The sequence below is a fragment of the Eptatretus burgeri genome, chromosome 16 (assembly GCF_056783735.1).
Source record: "Eptatretus burgeri isolate ZD-2024b chromosome 16, Ebu_testis_v1, whole genome shotgun sequence".
NCBI classification, from domain to species: domain Eukaryota; kingdom Metazoa; phylum Chordata; class Myxini; order Myxiniformes; family Myxinidae; genus Eptatretus; species Eptatretus burgeri.
Genome location: NC_140976.1, coordinates 59,614,645 through 59,633,822, shown reverse-complemented (window position 1 = coordinate 59,633,822; position 19,178 = coordinate 59,614,645). Strand labels below are relative to the sequence as shown.

Genomic DNA, 19,178 nt, shown 5'->3' with positions numbered 1-19,178 from the left:
GACCTAAGTACCTGCGCGAGTAGTTAACTGGGCGATCGTACCTGGCTGCTGGCCGGCCGAGGACACGAACCGCCTTCGTGGTCCGTTCCGTGCTTCAGTGATAACCGAGCGGTGTTATCGCCGGCCCCGTTGGACGTGATTATTTACCGGGTGCTTACACCCCTCCTACCAATTCCTTCCGTGATGCAAGATGGAACTTTCAAACAAGGGAAAGGACGCAATGAAACGGGGAACAGTTCAACAAGCACATTTATTGCACACTCAGACAAGCAAGTATTTTACAGCCAGACAGAAAATCATGCACGTACACAGTGAAAGCAAGCAAAGGCAGAGTTACCACCGAATATTTATTCACACAATTACTTAAACAGTTTTACTTACAAGATGGCGCCACCACATGCACTTACACAAAAGCAAAGGAAAAAGCCACCCTCAAAGGCAAGGGTGGCAGACAGGTTCGTGGACCAAATGTGCGTGGAACCTGGATGAGCGGCCAGGTCCACGAGACCAAAGGGTCTTACCCACGCCTTCGTGGCGCGATGGCGGGCAAGCCGCGATGTCAGCGTTGCTGCACCTGGCTTCGTGCCCCTGGCATGGCCGGTGAGCTCTCTCCGTCGATCGGCCCCTGTCTGCCTTTCCCGTCTGCTTCGAGCTCCGTCTCCCGACTCTGCTCCACCGACACTGCCGCACCGACACTGCCCTTGTCTGCCTCTTCGAGCTCCGTCCGGTACTCCACTGACTCCAGACTGCCACTCTCCAGACACGACTTAACTGCTGACTCACTGCTCTGCCGACACACACTGCTACTGCCACACTGCCGCGAGCTGCGTTGTGCTCGCGCTTATATAGGCCGGGGGAGGAGCGCACATGCAAATTTGTGGATCACAGCGGGTTCAGAGGCGGGGCTACACCACCTGATGCTCAGCCATTGGATGGATGAAAAGTGGGCGTGAATCATTCCTGATCCGGTTTCTTCCTCGAAAGGATCCCATTCACAACCCATGGCATGACGTTCGGTAGAAAGGCGAAGGTGGTGGGAGTTTGCTGTGGTGGTTTGGGAAGGGTGTTGGTGGTGGTGATTTGGTTGTTTGCGGGCGTCGTTTTAGAGTGGGGGTGAGGCGATGTTTGCGGGGTGGGGTTGTGGAGGTGAAGGGGCCGAAGGTGGTGGTGGGTTGGTGTAGTTGTTTGGGGGCGTTGTTGGTGGTGGCGATTTGGTTGTTGGGGGATGATTGGTCCAAAATAACGACAGAGAAAAGAAAAACGGCTATCTGTAAAGGATCGCAGCCCTGCGAACACGGAAAATCCCTCTAAACAACGGTGGGGAAATCTAACTACACATATACTTATCGTCATAACTGATCTAAGGTCCTTTATGGTGGTCTGCGAATTTCCACAGCCATAACAATATATCATATATATATATATATATATATATATATATATATATATATATATATATATATATATATATATATATATATATATATATATACATATATATAAACACACAAACACACACACACACACACACACACACACACACACACACACACACACACACACACACACACACACACACACACACACACACACACACACACACACACACACACACAGTATAAGTACTTCAATTGCCAGCCCATGCAACACCGAACTCCAGAGGAAGGAGGGATCACAAACTGTCAAAGGTTGGACAGGGTATAAGTAGATACAAGACTTGGTGATGAGCAGGGTTTACTTTATATTTCAGTGATACAAGGCTTGGCCTTCCGTCTGGTTCAGGGGTTTCTTGCATGTGTGGTGAAATATGAGCTTCTCGTTTTCAACCTGATAAAACTGAGTTTTCCAAACCGGATTTGTCGTGTAATTGTTGTTGTGTCTTGTCTCGGTGTTTGCGTTTTATCCAGTGCCGCCATATTTCATGGTAATTTGTTTGTTGTTTTGTACAATTCATTTTGTGTTGTTCAAGGCCTGAATAGCCTTCCCTCGGATGTAAAGTGTATCTTGCTATATTTATTTTATCCTGAGTACATTCCAAGGTAACTTGCTTCGATTTCCTCAACACTGTCCTATTTCCTTTCCTTTCCTCACTTGAAAAAACTCAAAACAAACAAACAAACAAAAAAACATTTTTCACTCCAAAACGATACTCATTTCTATTGAATTTCCTTCTGCTTCTGGTTCTACACCCCCACCCCCCCTCCCCTTATCGTCTCCTCTTTTCTCCAAATTGAATCTACATTAAATATAAATGCTTCTTCATTAAAGGGTGGAGGAGCTCCTGTGAGCCAATGGCCATCCATATCTGGTGCCCAACTGCGTCTACAGACATCCTCCTGCAGTTGGGTAAACTTTCCAAGGAGGATGGTGGCAGGATTTGCACTCTGGCTGCCGTAAAACACTTCATTCTGCAACATACACAAATAAAGCAAATAATACTGAAAACCTGCTCCATGGGAATATCTCCTGTGCAGCTGTTCTTTGCAGGTAATCTCACTGGATGATAGGATTGGGGCAAAGTCTTCAGGACCCCCATTCTTTAATGATAGGAGGAAAAGCAAGAGGTTACCTTCTTGGGTCGGATTGCAGTTGAGTGTGTCGGGTCGATGCTGAGGTGTTGTCCACCAGATGGCTGTCTCCTTGCGTTAACATGAGGCGGTCCTCTGGAATGTCCTCACTCTAAGAGAGGATGATCACCCGTCTCTGCTATCATCTGAGTTCCAGCATTCGAACGTCAGTATTGTAACACTCTCTGAGGTTCAGAGACCGGATAGTGGTAAGATCATGGTGGGTGGTTACACCTACTACTGGTCTGGTTGATCTAATGACAAGCTGGTCGGCGACATGGGTGGTCGCTAGACTAAGGCAAATTTGAAATATGTAGATAAGAGAACACAGATGGCATTTTTGCTGTTCGTTGTTCCATATAGGAACATGATGAACAACTGTCCATTCATCATTTGTGTTCGATTCCCTCACCCTACGTTAGGGAATCCCAACACGAACGTTGGGGTGAAAGCATATAGTAATATAATTGCATACTATTCATACAGTTTTTGACGGATCGGGCTGAAAATTTTTGACAAAGAGGTTGATTATAGTGCACATAAAAGCGCGGGGCCGATTTTTGATTTTCGAATTTTTTTTCGGATTTTTCCAAAAATTTCAAAGTCCCGTTGCTCGGCAATGGTGGCGTCCATAGCAACGGTGCTCAAAAGCATACATCTAGATCCTGGTGTGAAACTACCAGTCAAGTTTCATCAAAACTGGTTGACTCCTCTGGCCTCCAGAGCTGTCCATTACATACAAACAAACAGACAGACATACAGACAGATGGAAAACCTGAGAATAAGGGCAGTCTAGTGACTACCCAATTACCATATCCAAGGAGTTGCTGTAGCTGTGTCCAATAAGCTGACTCCAATGATAATTGAGGTAACATTGGTCAACGAGCATATTATAAGACTGAGGATTCATCACTCTTTGGGTATCATTTCCAGGGTCTCTCTATATGCTCTGAATGAAGGACACACTCTATGTGCTGTGAAGGATCTCGTTGTGAAGGACACATTCTATGCCATGCTCGAGTCTGTGCTTTATGTGGACCCAGGCGAAATACTCTTCTGGTCTTGGGGATTCAACTGCATCGACTGGAACTGATAGGGATGGTTATGAGGCATGTGTTGGTCCCCATTGGTCTGGAACTGTGAACCAGAATCGCACTAAGTTCCTTGACTTTGCAAGAAGTCGTGGACTTAGGGTGGCTGGTTCATGGTTTCAGAGCCCACAGGCTCATCGCTGGACTTGGTATTCCAACACTGGTGGTGTAGCAAAGGAGAATGACCGTGTGCTTGTTGATGGTCACTGGAGTATGTTGCAAAACTGCAGGGTCTACCAGAGTGCTCATTTCCTCAATACCGACCACAGACTTGTCGTAACTCTGAAGTTGCAGCCTAAATCTGTGAGAATGGAACCATCACAGCCTCGGCTGGATGATGGCAAGCTCAATGATGAGAGGGCAGCTGAGGAGTTTAAGAACAGGATGAGGAGGGATTTGAGGGGTTTGAGAACTTTGGGGAATCCTGAAGAGTTCAGGACTGCCTTAAAGACCACCGTCATTGATGTTGCCGGTGGATGTCATGGAACCCACTGTCTGGCAAAGAATAGCTATGACTCCCATGGAACAATGTATACCATTTACCAGACTCGCAGGGCCAGGCTTGATGGTAGAGCTGAACTGTTTAGGGAACTGAGGAGAAAAACTGGAAGTGCGCTGAGGGCAGACAAGGAGGCCGATGTAAAAGGAATCTACAAAGGGGTAGAGCATCACCTGTGGTTAAGTGATTCTCATCCTGCTTACAGAGGAATTATTGCATTGCGTTCCTCCAAGCCTGTCCCTCGGTGTACATACTGCACTAAGAGCGGAGTGTGGTGAGCTCTTGAAGGCCCGCTGGGACGGTTACTTTGAGCGAGTTGGATGTCAGGGGTGTTGCTATCCCAATTGCTTACCCTCCAACTGTGAACCACCTTAGTTTGTGGAAACACATGAGGCTGTGGTGAACTAGTTGAAAGGGGGGTAAAACTCCAGGGATCTGTGGCATTCATGCTGAACTTCTCAAGGCTGGTGGAAATGCTGTACTCGTGTCGTTGCATGCAGTTCTGTACTCTGATTGGAGTGCAGGCATCATCCCAAGGGACTGGAAGAGGAGTCTTGTTGTCCCTCTCTGGAAAGGAAAGGGTGATCGCCAAGACTGCAACAACTACCGAGGGGTGACGCTGCTCTCAGTGCCGGGCAAGGTGTTTGCTCGGATAATAATTGAGAGGGTTCGTCACCTATTGATAGGGTTGGGGGATAATTATTGATAGGGATAGGGATAGGCTTGAGCACCAGCGTCCAGAGCAGTCAGGCTTTATACCAAAGAGGTCAACAATTGAACGTATCCTTGCTCTTTGGGTTCTCATCAAATGCAGGTGAGAGTTTCAACAAGGGCTGCTTGCAGCCTTTGTTGATCTCTGTAAAGCATTCGATTCAGTGAATTGGGATGCCACCTGGAGGATTCTCGATCTTCGTGCGGTGCCACCAAAACTGATCAATCTGATGTCTGAACTACTATACTCTGGTACTGAGAGTGCTGTGAGGTGTGGTTCCATCTCCGACTTAGTACCTCCACCACTTAAGGTGAAGGAGGTTATGTTTTCACCTCTTTCTGTCTGTTTGTTAGTTTGTCTGTTTGCTTGTTTGTGTGTAGGATATCTCAAAAGGTTGTGGATGCATCTGGATGAAATTTGGTGGACAGGTCGGGTGTGGGCAAGGATGAACTAATTCGATTTTGGGGAAGATCTGAATCTGGATATGGATTTGATAATTTCTTAAGTGATTCTTCACCACTGAGAAAAAAAAAAGTTTTTACAGCCATTTTTCCCTGCTGTGCAGGGGTTGGGCTTTTTCTTGAGGCAATGTTTTATGGCCGGATGCCCTTCCTGATACCAACCCTGGTCTCCTCTTACGACACACAGGGATATGGTACACCTATTCTAACCGGGGCATACACTGGGACCAGTACACTGGTACTCATTTCGCCAACCTCGGAAGGATGACAGGCTGAGTCAACCCCCTGGTGTTAATTCAGCAGCCAACGGGGCTTGAACTCAGGACCCTGGGATCCAAAGCCACCACCCTAACCACTAAGCCAACACCAGGCTTCCTTCACCATTGAGAGAAAAGGCTAAACTAATATAGAGCACGATATCTCAAAAGTTGAAGACTGATTCGGACGAAACTTGGTGGACATGTTGGGTGTGTGACATGAATGGATTGATTCAATTTTGGTGAAGATCTGGATCTGGATCCAGCTACTAGAATTTTAAATGTGATTCTTCACCGTTGAAAGATCGGGCCAAAAACGATATAATGCTGCGTAGCATGATATTTCAAAAATGTATTGAGCCCGATATATTCTCGTGGATCAGGCATTATGGGGCGGATGTATGCACTCTACCGAGTGCCCTTCTAGTTTCCAGTTGCTACTGGTTCGTCAGGGGGTGTGTCCTGGCCCCCACACTTTTAAGCACTTGTATGGACTGGATTCTCGGGAGGATGTCAGAGAGATAAAGCTGCGGTGCATCATTTGGGAATGTCAAGATCTCTGACCTTGATTTCACAGATGATGCAGTCATCTTTGCGGAGATGCTGGATATTCTTAATGGGAGTTCTCCAGGTGCTGAAAGAATAGTCGTAGCCACTGGGATAAAGGGTTTACGTGGTCAAAACTAAGATACAGGCTTTCAATGACATCATGGATGCTGCTATTTTGTCTATTCCTGTATTTGGTGAGGATATTGAGGTCACAGAGAGATTCACTTCCCTTGGCAGTCATATTCATGTCTCCGCATGTTGTGAGCAAGAGGTCGATAGACATTTATGTCGGGTCTGGGGAGTCATAGATTCACTGTATCATGGGGTGTGGTGCTGCCGGTACCTGTGCGGGAGGATGAAAGTCCAAGTCTTCAGCTCCTTGGTGCTTCCAGTCTTGCTCTCCAGATGTGAGACTTAGACTCTGACCAAAGATCTGAGACGGAGACTTAACTCCTTCAGTACCAAGTCTCTTCGGAGAATCCTTGGCTATCACCGGTCAGACTTTGTGTCCAACGAGAATTTGCTGAGAGAGATTCAGATGAGCTTTTTCACCTGTGCAGTCTGTGAGCATCAGCTGTGGCTATATGGACATGTGTTTCGTTTTCCTGACTCTGATCCTGCTCAAGAGAACCTCTCAGCAAGGGAGCCTCGTGGATGAAGGAGGCCAATGGACTGACGACGTGCCTCCTGGTTGCAGCAGGTTCATCAGCATCTCAAGGAGATGGGGATGTGCTTGCAGGCATTTGCCTGGGGAGTGGCCAGATAAAGGCCTCCAGTGTACTGACAGAAAGTGGACGCAGCAACGTGCTGCTCCTGCGCATGCTCCCATACCTGACCTGACCTTAAAAAAAAATCATTTTCAGAATGCATTTAAAGCCTTGTGCCACCTTCATAAATGCTCCACATGTTGTTCTTCTCCACCACGGTATACAGTGCCAAGAGAAAGTCTACGTCTCCTTTCAAAATTTTCACCTTTTGTTGCCTTGTAGCCTGGAATTCAATTGCATTAAATCAGACTTTTTACACCTTTATTTACACATCGTAACCCACAACTTCCAAGTGAAAAACAAATTCTACAAATTTCATAAAATTAATTAAAAATACAAAACGAGAATATCTTAGTTGGATAAGTGCCCACCCCCCATATAATAGCAATTGTAAACTATAAGGGCACTTGGGAGAGCGCATGCAACCGCCATGTAATACCTGATCCATGAGAACATATCGCGCCCAATACATATTTGAGCAATCAGAGATTGCAGACCATCGCCATGACTGCTTTTGTGTGGTGTATTTTGTGTGGCGTTTGTGTACTGGTGTGTTACGTAATTAATAGGAGACATAATTAGAACTGCCACTTTATAACTGCTGACAGTGATGACTGGGTGCCAAGATGTCATGCTTTGATGCAACCCCACTTCGATTGGACACCTGACCCTCACCATGGATGCTTTTCATTATTATTCAATTGAATTTAGAATGTGATTAAAATAAATTCAAATCAAAGCGAAGACCGAATTGGTGCACTCCTGCGTTGGAGTCATCAGAAGGACCCCAAACCAAAAAAACCAGCAAAGATGAAGTCATCAGGAGGAACATCAGGAATAGGAATCACATTTCAGCTGCTACTCTTCCACTCTGAAACCTATCGAGGCACAGCCAAATTGAGCCTTATTCAAAATTGAAAAAAAGAAAGAAAAAAAGGAACCCATATCAAAAAATTAAATAATTATGGCTGCTAGACCATGTGTCCAATCAAGTTGAAAATTTAAACCATGTATTCCCCATCACTACATGATCACAAATGTGAAGTTTCATGTCGATTGATTAAGCCGTTCCAGCGAAAACATTATTTAATTTTTTCCCAATCCAATATGGCTGCCAAACCGCGTGACCTATCAATTATTCCTTAACATACTTGCACACACATGGCTTGGGGAACACTTGTGTGAAGTTTCCTCTCGTTTTTTCCAGCCGTTCTGGAGAAGACCATTTTTATAGGTTTATTTGTCTACATTGTCAAGGCTCGCATGAGAGCTAACACACAGAAACGCACAACAAGGGGAGCAGGAAACAAGAGGGGCGGGAGAGAGAAGGAAAAAAACAGTCTGGGAATAGAGACATGAGGAGATCTGGGGAAGGGAGAGGGATGGGGTGGGGTACACAGGGTAAACAAGATGGACACCACAATGACTTTCAGGTCCTTACACGACAGGGACTTTCAGGAAGGAAAGCAGGGAATTTGAAGGGGGTGGGTTTGGGATGGATTAGTGGGGGTAGAAAAGATAATGGTTTGGGGTCGGGGAAGATAAATGATGGTGGTGAACAGCTGTTTTGAAGACCTGGAGGGAGGAGTGGGATTGAAGAGATGTGGGAGTTTGTTGCAGAGGTGGGAAAAAAGAGGAATTAAAGAGTGAAAGTGAGCAGTGATTCTTGATTTTGGTAGTTTTAACAGATGGGGATTGCTGGCGGACCTTGAGCGCACTGTGGAAACATGGAGGGGACAGATCTCAGACAGAGTGGGGGGGGGAGGGGTGAGGCCAGAGAGGAGACACTACAAGACAGAAGGACCACCGACCTGCCTGCAGTGAGAGAGTGAGAGACCCAAAGACTCAGCCTCATCACGGGAGATACCAATGATCCTAAATAACTTGTTTTCCACAGCGTGAAGCCGAGAAAGGTGAGAGGCGGGAGCACCAGCCCAAAGGGGAGAGCAGTACTCTATCAGGCTGTGGACAAAAGCTTTGTATGTGGTCAGGAGCTCAGGTGTGCCACGGAAGGACTTTGCATGATGGAGGATGCTCAGTTGGCTACTGGCTTTGGAGGCCAGCTTGGAAATGTGGCTTTCCCAGGAAAGATCGTGGCAAATTGTGAGACCCAGAAGCTTGAATGAAAAGACTTCTTCAAGAGGATTGTTGAGAAAGTAGATGGATTGTTTTTCCAGAGGGTCCTTTCAGAGAGACATCGTGAGAGTGTGAGATTTGTCAGGGTTGAAAGACATGTTCCACGTGTTGAACCAGCTTGAAATATTATCCAGATCTGCAGAGTGAAGACGCTGAAGTCTTATACTGAAATACGCTGAAATACTGAAATACGTATACTTATATACGCTGAAGTCTGAAATACCTTAAAGAAGTCACACGTGTTCACTTTTTGGCAAGATACGGGTCACCCTGTGGGTGACATTGGTTTATTTTTTTTTTGAAGGTTAAAAAAAAAAAAAAAAAATGGCTGCCGAATCACGTGCCTGATGACGGCATCAAAATTTTTTTGTAGACCATTTTATCCCGAGATGACCCTCAAAATCTTTCATACTAATCAGATGTAGCGTTCTACATATTCATTTATGATGTCATAACGATGGCACCTATGACATCATAAAAGCACACTCATTCCCTATGAGGAATACTTGCTACGGTCTGTGCCAAGTTTCAATTTTTTCCTTGGTGCTGTTTCAGAGCTACAGAGGTCCAAAGTTTTTCCGTTTTTCCAATATGGCTGCCACACCACGTGACCTATGACATCATAATTATTAAAACATTCCACATGAATAGTCGCACCAATGCTGAAAATTTTGTTTCAATCCGACAAGCGGTTGCAGAGAAAAATGCTAAAGTTCTGTGCAGAAAGACAAACAAACAAACAGACCAACAAACAAACAGAAACAAACCCAAATGCAATACCCTGTCCTTCGGCGAGGGTAAATATCATTCTATCCAGTACGATATCGTTTTTGGCCCTTTCTCTCAATGGTGAAGAATCACTTTAAAAATCAAGTAATTCTGGTATCCAGATCCGGATTCGGATCTTCACCATAATTGAATCACTTCTTCCTTGTCACACATCCAACATGTCCACCAAGATACATCCGAATCCGTCCACAACTTTTTTGAGATGTCATGCGATTTGGCGTGTTTGGCCCTATCTCTCAATGGTGAACAATCACTTAAAAAATTCCAGAAGCTGGATCTGGATCTGGATTGTCAACAAAATTGAATCAGTTCATCCTTGTCACAAGGTCCTGTCCACAAAATTTCATGCCGATCTGTCCACAACTTTTTGAGATATCCTGAAAATAAACAAATAAACAAACAAACAAACAAACAAACAGACAGAAAAGAGGTGAAAACATAACCTCCTTCACCTGCAGTGGCGGAGGTAAAAATTAGCTCAGGTGAAACAATTCACCTTCAAAATCACACACCAAGTTGATTGGCCTCCACCTGTGTTAAATTGTAGTGATTCTGATTATTTCCGAATAAAATCAGCTGTTCCTGTAGGTTTCCTCTGTTTGGTAGTGCATTTCACAGCAAAGACTCAACCGTGTGCACCGAGGAACTTTCAAAAAACCTCTGGGATGGAAAGGCACAGATCAGGGGATGGGTACAACAATATTTCAAGGACCTTGAATATCCCTTGGAGCAGTCAAAACAATCATTAAGAAGTGGAAGGTGTATGGTTCGTCCAAGACCTGCTTAGGTCAGGCTGTCCCTCCAAACTGGATGACCAAGCAAGAAGGAAACTGATAAGCTGGGGCACCAAGAGGCCAATGGCAACTTTGAAAGAGCTACCAGCCTTCATGACAAAGACTGGTCACTGTGTGCACATGACAACAATATCCCAAGCACTCCACAAGTCTTGCTTGTATGGTCGGGTGGAAAGAAGAAAGCCATTACTCAAAAAATCTCACCTTGAGTCCTGTTTCAGGTATGCAAAAAACCACTCTGGAGATTCTGAAACCATGTGGCAAAAAGTTTTGTTCTCTGATGAAACCAAGGTGGAACTTTTTGGCTGAAATGCAAAACATTACATTTAGTACAAATCCAACAAAGCACATCACCCAAAGAACACCATCCCTCCTCTGAATCATGGTGGCGGCAGCATTATGTTATGGGGATGTTTCTCATCAGCAAGGACTGGGGCACTTGTCAGGACAGAAGGGAAAATGGATGGAGCAAAATACAGAAAAATCCTAGAGGAAAAACTGCTGCCTTTTGCAAGAAGGTTGAAATTGGGAAGGAAGTTCACCTTTCAGCATGACAACGAACCAAAGCACAGAGCCAAAACTGCACTGGAGTGGCTCAGGAAAAAATAAGATAAATGTCCTTGAATGGCCCAATCAGAGACCACCTCACATCCCGATTATGAAGAGCCCATGTTTATAAGTTCTGCTTTGTTGGTCTTTGTGCTCTTCAGTCTGTGCTTCCCCTTTGACCACCTCACATATGCCTTCTTCTTCTTCTTCTTCTTCTTCTTCTTCTTCTTTCATATGCAGCACATGGCTGCGAGTAGTATCACTGGCTGTATGTGTGGCTGTGCCACTGATGCAATGCCCTCTGTCGGTTTGGGCAGAAATTTGGAACTTGTTCAGGGTGTTTGTTCAGGATAGCTCACCTACTTTTTACAAAGAACCTCGTGAGATCTTTAACGTCCACCAATTAATGCTGGGAGACAATGCTCAGTTTAATGTCCATCCGAGGGACAGCACACACATTCATGCGTTGCCCTGCCGGCGAGACACCAGGATGACAGTTTCTAGCTGGGCTGAGATTCAAACTCAGGCTGGACGGCTCAGAGGCAAGTGTACATACCTCAAGGCCATCCTGCTAGCCCCTCACGTATGCTTGAAAGACATAATTAAGCATCACTCTTATCCAAAACTACAGACTGGATTTGATCAGAGACCGAGCGAAGTCTGCCAGTCCGTAGCCCGTTTGGTTTTATATACAAATCGAGCGATTGTTCTTCAGCGCGGCACGAATAAATTCAAGGCGACAACTTTCGTATGAATCAGCCAGATTTATTGGCGACACATCGGAGAACACAACACAAGCAAAGCATTCATGAACGTTATCATTCATTTATAACCCGCTCTTAACTAGGGAGCTACGGATATGGGTTTCGAAGGGAGCCCAAGCGAAATACACCTTAGGCCTGGCCAACATGCAGACAAGACACGGAGTACTTGGTGATGCCTCATGGACGAGAGGAAAAGTGTCGAAGGCACGAATGCGGCTCGTGACAAGCCGATGGACTCCGATTCGAGCGCCCAGCTCACCACGCCACGTGGCAAAATGGCGCTCGTACTCCTATCGGCATTGCTCGCGCATGCCGCGTGGCAAGATGGTGCTCTTACTCCTTTCGTCGGCACCGCTCACGCACCAGCCTTGGCGCGTCCAGCCCCCATAAGGTCGACGGCACAAGAGCGAAAGATCTATGGTATGTTCCAGCTGGTTTCTCACAAGGTCCCGTATGCAAATCCAGGCCTGGCTTGTACACCAGACTAGGCCAAATCTGGGTGTTGGGCTCCGCCGGCGGATCGATGGGATGAAAAGACGTGTCGCGCTGTCCAGGGAGAAAGGACAGTCAGAGGCTCCGTGGTTGGACTCAGGATGAACCTGTGGATCACCCACAGGCTAGATCCATGGCCGAGGAGGAACAGCTCGTCGAGTCACTCCTCACGAAGCAGATCGCAGACTGAAAAAGGCAGTTCCTCTTGCCTTTTTGGGGCAGGCTTTTCCGGACCGCCTCTGGGGACACGTGATTGGTCCATCGTTCGAGTTTGCAGCTGCTCCACCAATGGGTTGCTGACACGTCTTGTTGACTGACTGTCAGGGTGCCGGGTGGGGGCTGGTTAAGAGGGGGCAGGAAGAAGAAGACGCCTCTCGGTACACCTCCACTGTACGAACACTGGACAGCCTGCTACACCTCCCGACACACATGTAATGTCTGATTACCAAACAACCTGGCTAAACATGCATTTAAGGGGGGATCTGGGCTAATCCTATATTCAATAACCCACTAAGGGCCCATTTCCGCAACAATACTCCCACATTCCACTGACAGACAGACAGCTGTATTACTATTTGATTCGTCTTCTTCTTCGTTCGTTTGCAGCACATGGCTGCGGGGTAAGATCATTGACTGAGGACGCAGCTGTGCAACTGATGCAATGCCCTCTGCTGAGGCAGGAATTTGGAATTTGGCCATGGTGCGACAGCGACAGTTGGCCCACTCTTTGTGAAGGAGACAAAGTGAAGGTTCTTTAACGTCCACCAACGAATCTCGGCCAGACAGGACGTCCAGTTTAAGATCTATCCAAGAGAGCACACACATTGATGAATCACCCTGCCTGTGAAACAATAGGATGACAGTTTATAACTGAGTGGGGATTTGAACCGATGCTCGACAGGTTAGACGCAAGCTACTCTTTGCTGATCCTGAATTTATTGGATTCTAGTCATTCATTCCTGTCAAATCCCACAATCTTCACTTATAGATTTGAAAGGATCAACAAACTTGGTATTATTCAAGGATCGACACACACGCACAGATACAGTAGTTAAAGAATGCCTTACTGTTAGATATGTTTAGTATTTTTAAATAAATGTTGCAAGTAGTCTTGTTTGCTTGCCATTTTATGCTCGTGTTTCTTCTTAACCTGGTTTTTATTATTAACTTAACTATTATTATCTTAACCTTAACCTCCGCACCAAGGGTGCCGGAGGCATTATGTTTCTGGGTTGTCCGTCCGTTCGTCCGTCCGAATTTTCGTTTACGCGATAACTCAAGAAGCAAATTGTAGAATTTCATCAAACTTGGTAAAACGGTAAAGTAAGACAGGGCAATTAAGTGATTAGATTTTGGGCCAGATGTGATAAAGGTCAAAGGTCAAGGTCAAACTCTGAAATTTTACTGTTTACGCCCTAACTCAAGAAATATTGGACAGAATTTCATCAAACTTGGTACAAAGGTAAAGTTAGACAGGGCAATTAACTGATTAGATTTTGGGCCAGATATGATAAAGGTCAAGGGTCAAATATGTCAATACTCAAGTGTTTGTGTGGGAGAGCGGAGGCATACCCGTCGATTGCGCACAGTCGAATTACTCTAGTTCTTTTTTTTTGGTTTATTTATTTATTAATTCGTCGATCCATTCAGTCTGTGTGCATATTCTTGAGCAAGTGATTTTTTTTTCACATGTTAATAATTTTGTGTTCAGAATCACATGGGCCAGGGCAAAGTTGCTGTTTGAAGTATCTCATACAAGCTGCCAAGTGGTTCTGTGGCCTAGACAGCAATGCTGAACGTCCAATGATGAGTAGAGAAGAACAGAAGAAACAAGAGCAGGTGATCACGAGCATTGAAGAAGTTACGTTTTGGAAAAATGTTTGCAATGTCAATGCTCTCCTCCTCCTTACTGTGGCTGTCTTCTGTTGGGCTTATTTTGCCTGAATATTTTGTCTTTTCCTGTGTTTCTTGTGATAATTTGGAGGAACAGGAATTGAGAGGAGATTGTGTGGGTGGGGGGGGGGGGGGTTACGGTGAGATGAGGTGGAAATATGTGCATCCATTGCTTGTTCATGGAAAATGCAACTAAACACCTCTCCAAAACTTGTTTTCTGATAATATAGTTGTATGGCTTTTGCTATGTTGTAATCGTAAAGGAATGCATATGCTATGTTGTATTCGGTTCATTTGTGTAAGAATGGGGTTTGTATAAAATGACAGTAATGTCGAAGCTTAAGTTGCACACCAAGGTTTTTCAAGTGATAGATATCCAGCCAAAAGTCGTCGAGTATGGTGCAAGCTTCATTTTGTTTTCATCAACAGGAAAAGCACAGAGAGACACTCAATTACACCAACACAAAAAAGCATTGTACCAAACAAAAGGTGAATCACTCACCCTTACCCTCTTTATACCCCCAATAACTTTTAATGAAGTCCCTCCCAGTAACAATAAAAACAAGCAGTCATAGACTGGTACTTACGGAATCGTCAACTTGACCTCTGACCTTGTCTAATAAAAGCTGTCTCCAGAGAAGGTAGCGACGCAAACTAGAAGTCTCTAAGATGAATCTGTACCAAACCATCAAAAATCGAATGTTTTGGATGTTTGACCTCACTGTGACCTTGACCTTTGACCGATTTTGACTGAAATGTAATCAGCGCTAGCCACCACCATCCTGAATCACATGGTGTAATTTGACATTGGTAGCGTCTTCCCTTCTCGAGTTATAACATTTTTTTGGATGTTTGACCTCACTGTGATCTTGACCTTTGACCGATTTTGACCAAAATCAAATCAGCGCTAGCCATCACGCTCCTGAATCACGTGGTGTAATTTGACATTGGTAGCTTCTTCCGTTCTCGAGTTATTGTGCCTACAAACACATAAACAGAGTCCGGAAGTGATCAATATACTTACGAAATCTTTAGATTTCGTAAGTAATAAATAAATTCATAACCCTCGATGGTTTCATTCCCAGAAACAGCTAGAAACTACTTGAACTAGAGAGTTCACATAACACACATTACCCCACACTATCTTGGGAAACAAGGACATGGGCAGAGTCTGTGAGTGGAAAATTTGATTGGTTGTGATGATGTAATATGCCATCATATTTTGTCCAAGTACTGCTAAACAGAAGAGTTTTGAAAGTGCCAAAAAGACGATTTGTGTTTTCCAGTGTTCAAGTATATAATTCAATTGAAATAAAATAAAGATTTTAAAGGTTGTAGCAAAATAAAATTCCGGAAGTTTACCACCATTAAAGCAGCTTCTTTTTCCACCGCCTTATTTAACACGATACATTCATTATCCATGCCTGTTGTTTGTGTCCTTCATGATGTCCTTAAAAACAGTAACTTGCCTGTTTGGAATGATTTTGAAGTTTGTTTGACTGCCAGACAGGTAGACAGAGTAGAGAAAAAAAATCACACATGTGTCCAAAGGAAGCGATTGAGTTTGACATTTTTAATATGAAATGGGCAAAGCCGAGAAATGAAAGAAACCCTTAAGAACCCCTTATAATTACCCATTATAATTACCCTTTATAACCCATTAGAACCTATTACAATTACCCTTTTGAACCTCTTAGAATTACCCTCTTCAGAATCCAATAGAATTACCCTTTAGACACCATTATAACTCCTTATAATTACCCTTTAGAATCCTATGGAACCCATTGGAATTACCCTTAAGAACTATTCTTTAGAACTATCCTTTAGAACCCTTCAGAATTACCCTTTAGCATCACCCTTTCAAACTATCCTTTAGAACCCTTGAGAATTACTCTCTAGAACCCATTAGAATTACCCTTTAGAACCCACCAGAATTACTCTTTAGAATCCATTAGAATTACCCTTTAGAACCTACGAGAATTACTCTTTAGAATCTATTAAAATCACCCTTTAGAACTATCCTTTAGAAAGCATTAAAATTACACTTTAGAACTATCCTTTGGAATGCATTAAAATTACCCTTTAGAACTATCTTTTAGAATGCATTAGAATTACCCTTTCGAACCCACCAGAATTGCTCTTTAGAACCCATTAAAATTACCCTTTAGAACCCACTAGAATTACTCTTTAGAATCCATTAAAATTACCCTTTAGAACCCTGTAGAATTACCCTTTAGAATTACCCTTGAGAACCCTATGGAATTACCCTTTAGAAATACCCCATATAATTCCCCTTTAGAACCCTGTAGAATTACCCTTTAGAACCCTATAGCATTACTCTTTAGCAATACCCCCATTGAATTCCCCTTTTGAACCCTGTAAAATTACCCTTCAGTTAGCACTCATTAGAATTACACTTTATTACACTTTATAATGAAACACAGTGGGTTGGAAAGGTTCTTCTTCCTTTTTTATGGAGCGATGGAAGGAAGGACAAAGCCAAATATTGAAGCAGCTTCACTGGTTAGAATTATTTCACTCCTCTCTGCACGTACGCGATCAGGACGAATTCATAGCAAAAATACTGATAAACTACAGGTTCCTTAATTCCAATTCGTCTTCCAAACATAACGTTGAATTGAAAATGAGTTGTTGCTCGATCATAAACCGACGTTCGTAGACATGCAGACAGACGGACAGAAGTGAAGCAATTGTTTAACCTAGATTTTCACTTCACATGCATGGGGTAAACAACACACCCACACAGGTTTTCAGATCCCTCTACAAACGTTAGTGCTCGTCATATTTGACTTTACTCGACATTTACAGCTGGCATGTAACCTCATCAAATATTATAAAATCCGAAATCCTCTGTTGGGCCTATTTCGGCAATTGATTGTACAGTGAAGCATTAAGTATACCAGCATAACAAAAAATGTACAAAGCATCAATACACCACTAAATAAAATCAATTGTAAAAAATCTGTGATACGTGACGACAAAATATTAACAGTAATAAATGTAAAAAGTAAAAACGAACAAACATGTTGGAGAAGTTATTTGAAAATAACTGCCATTTTCAACGTTCACTGCTCGTTCTCTCTTGCACCTCTTAGCAATCAATGCGAGTTCGTCAAAGTATGAAAACGTTAAAATCAATGTGACAAGGGTGCTATCTGGGAAGGGGTGGATATGCATACGGTGTATTTGTTCGGAATAAGCCTACATTGTTCAGACATCCTGCAATCCCATAACAAAAATATAACGATCAGCCAACAGTTAGGCCTTTCCCAGGGAACCCTCCAATGGATTATCTTGTATCATCAGGAGACACGTCAAGGTTGATGAATATACAGTAAATACAGAAGAATCGAAACGATAAGAGAAGTGTGTGTGTACGTGTGTGCGTGTGTGTGGCCATTTTTATCAGAGAAGGCCAAACAGATCTTCGTTAAACTTTCAGAGGTCAATCGGTGAGTGCTGGGGTGTGTTTTTGGCAATATATATGTATATATATATATATATATATATATATATATATATATATATATATATATGTATATATATATATATATATGTATATATATATATATATATATATATATATATATATATATATATATATATATATATATATGTATATATATATATATATGTATATATATATATATATATATATATATATATATATATATATATATATATGTATATAATATGTGTTTTGTTTTTTAATCTCTCTGTAGTGCCTAAGCCTTTGTATCGATGTGAAAGGTAATATTGTTGCGAATCTGGAAGCCATGAGCACACAGACATTCAGGTTCCTCTTGAGCAGTTGTATCGGTAAGTACATGTTGCCAGTTAGGGTCCCGACCCTGGTCTAATGGGTAATTAAATGTTCCTTCGCTGTGGAGTTATTTTAATAGTCAGGTTTTCTTTTCGTTTATTACACCACCATCAACGCCGACAACACCGCATCGTCCTCGCCTTCACTTCGCTTCCTTCACCTCGCTCTGGCCGACGTCATGGTTGGCGGAGTTCGGGGAGGAGCCGCAATCGGGCCCTCGGCCAATCGGCGTGTGACGAGTGGGGTGATTGTCACTTGGCCAATCAGGGCCCGTGACAGGAGAAAAGGGCTCCGTGTGATGTCATCACGCCCCCGGGCCAATCGAGGAGCTTGCCGCCCGTTTTGGCCAGTGAGAGAGACGAAGAGCGATTTTGCGCGCCAAAACCAGCCAGTGAGAAAGGGAGGGTCGCGAGGAGGCACCCCCCCCTCCGAAGAGGGGGATATATTTATAGGCGTGGTCTGCGCGTTGGTGGTTGTTCTGGGTCTGCGCACAGAGTGGTTGTTGCCACGGGGGGTCTGTCTGGCTGGTCTTTGTCTTCGTCATGGTCTTCTTCCTCCTCCTCCGCCGCACGATCAAGCGCTCGAGAGACACCATCTCCCCGCAAGAACCGCCAGGGTCGCTTGCCAGTGCCTGGATTTGGCTCGCCTCTCGCTGGGGCCCGGGTTGACTCGACTTGAAGACCGCACGAGGCGGACAGGTCCAAGACAGACCCTGGTCTTCAGCCCGACTGTCCTCCGGGCTGGAGGTCCAATTAAAGACCATTTGGTCCGATTCTATGTGTGTGTGTGTGTGTGTGTGTGTGTGTGTGTGTGTGTGTGTGTGTGTGTGTGTGTGTGTGTGTGTGTGTGTGTGTGTGTGTGTGTGTGTGTGTGTGTGTGTGTGTGTGTGTGTGTGTGTGTGTGTGTGTGTGTGTGTGTGTGCGCGCGCGCGTGTGTCCAGTGGGCCCGTCTTTAAGTCGGAATGGTTAAGTGCTTTTTGCCTGTACATTGACTGCATTGCTTTTATAGTCGGTT

The 19,178-nt window shown here is 44.2% G+C and overlaps 1 protein-coding gene across 1 annotated transcript in view; it reads left to right on the top strand.

The window, feature by feature from the left end:
• The window catches only part of LOC147011142 (sodium/glucose cotransporter 1-like), a 144,886-nt gene extending 129,194 nt beyond the window's left edge, over window positions 1–15,692 (top strand). The window contains exon 17 of the mRNA XM_085859830.1: window positions 14,139–15,692. Within this exon, the coding sequence (XP_085715956.1) occupies window positions 14,139–14,371 (233 nt within the window). The 3' untranslated portion in view covers window positions 14,372–15,692. The remainder of the gene's footprint in view (window positions 1–14,138) is intronic.
• The last annotated feature ends 3,486 nt before the right edge of the window (window positions 15,693–19,178 follow it).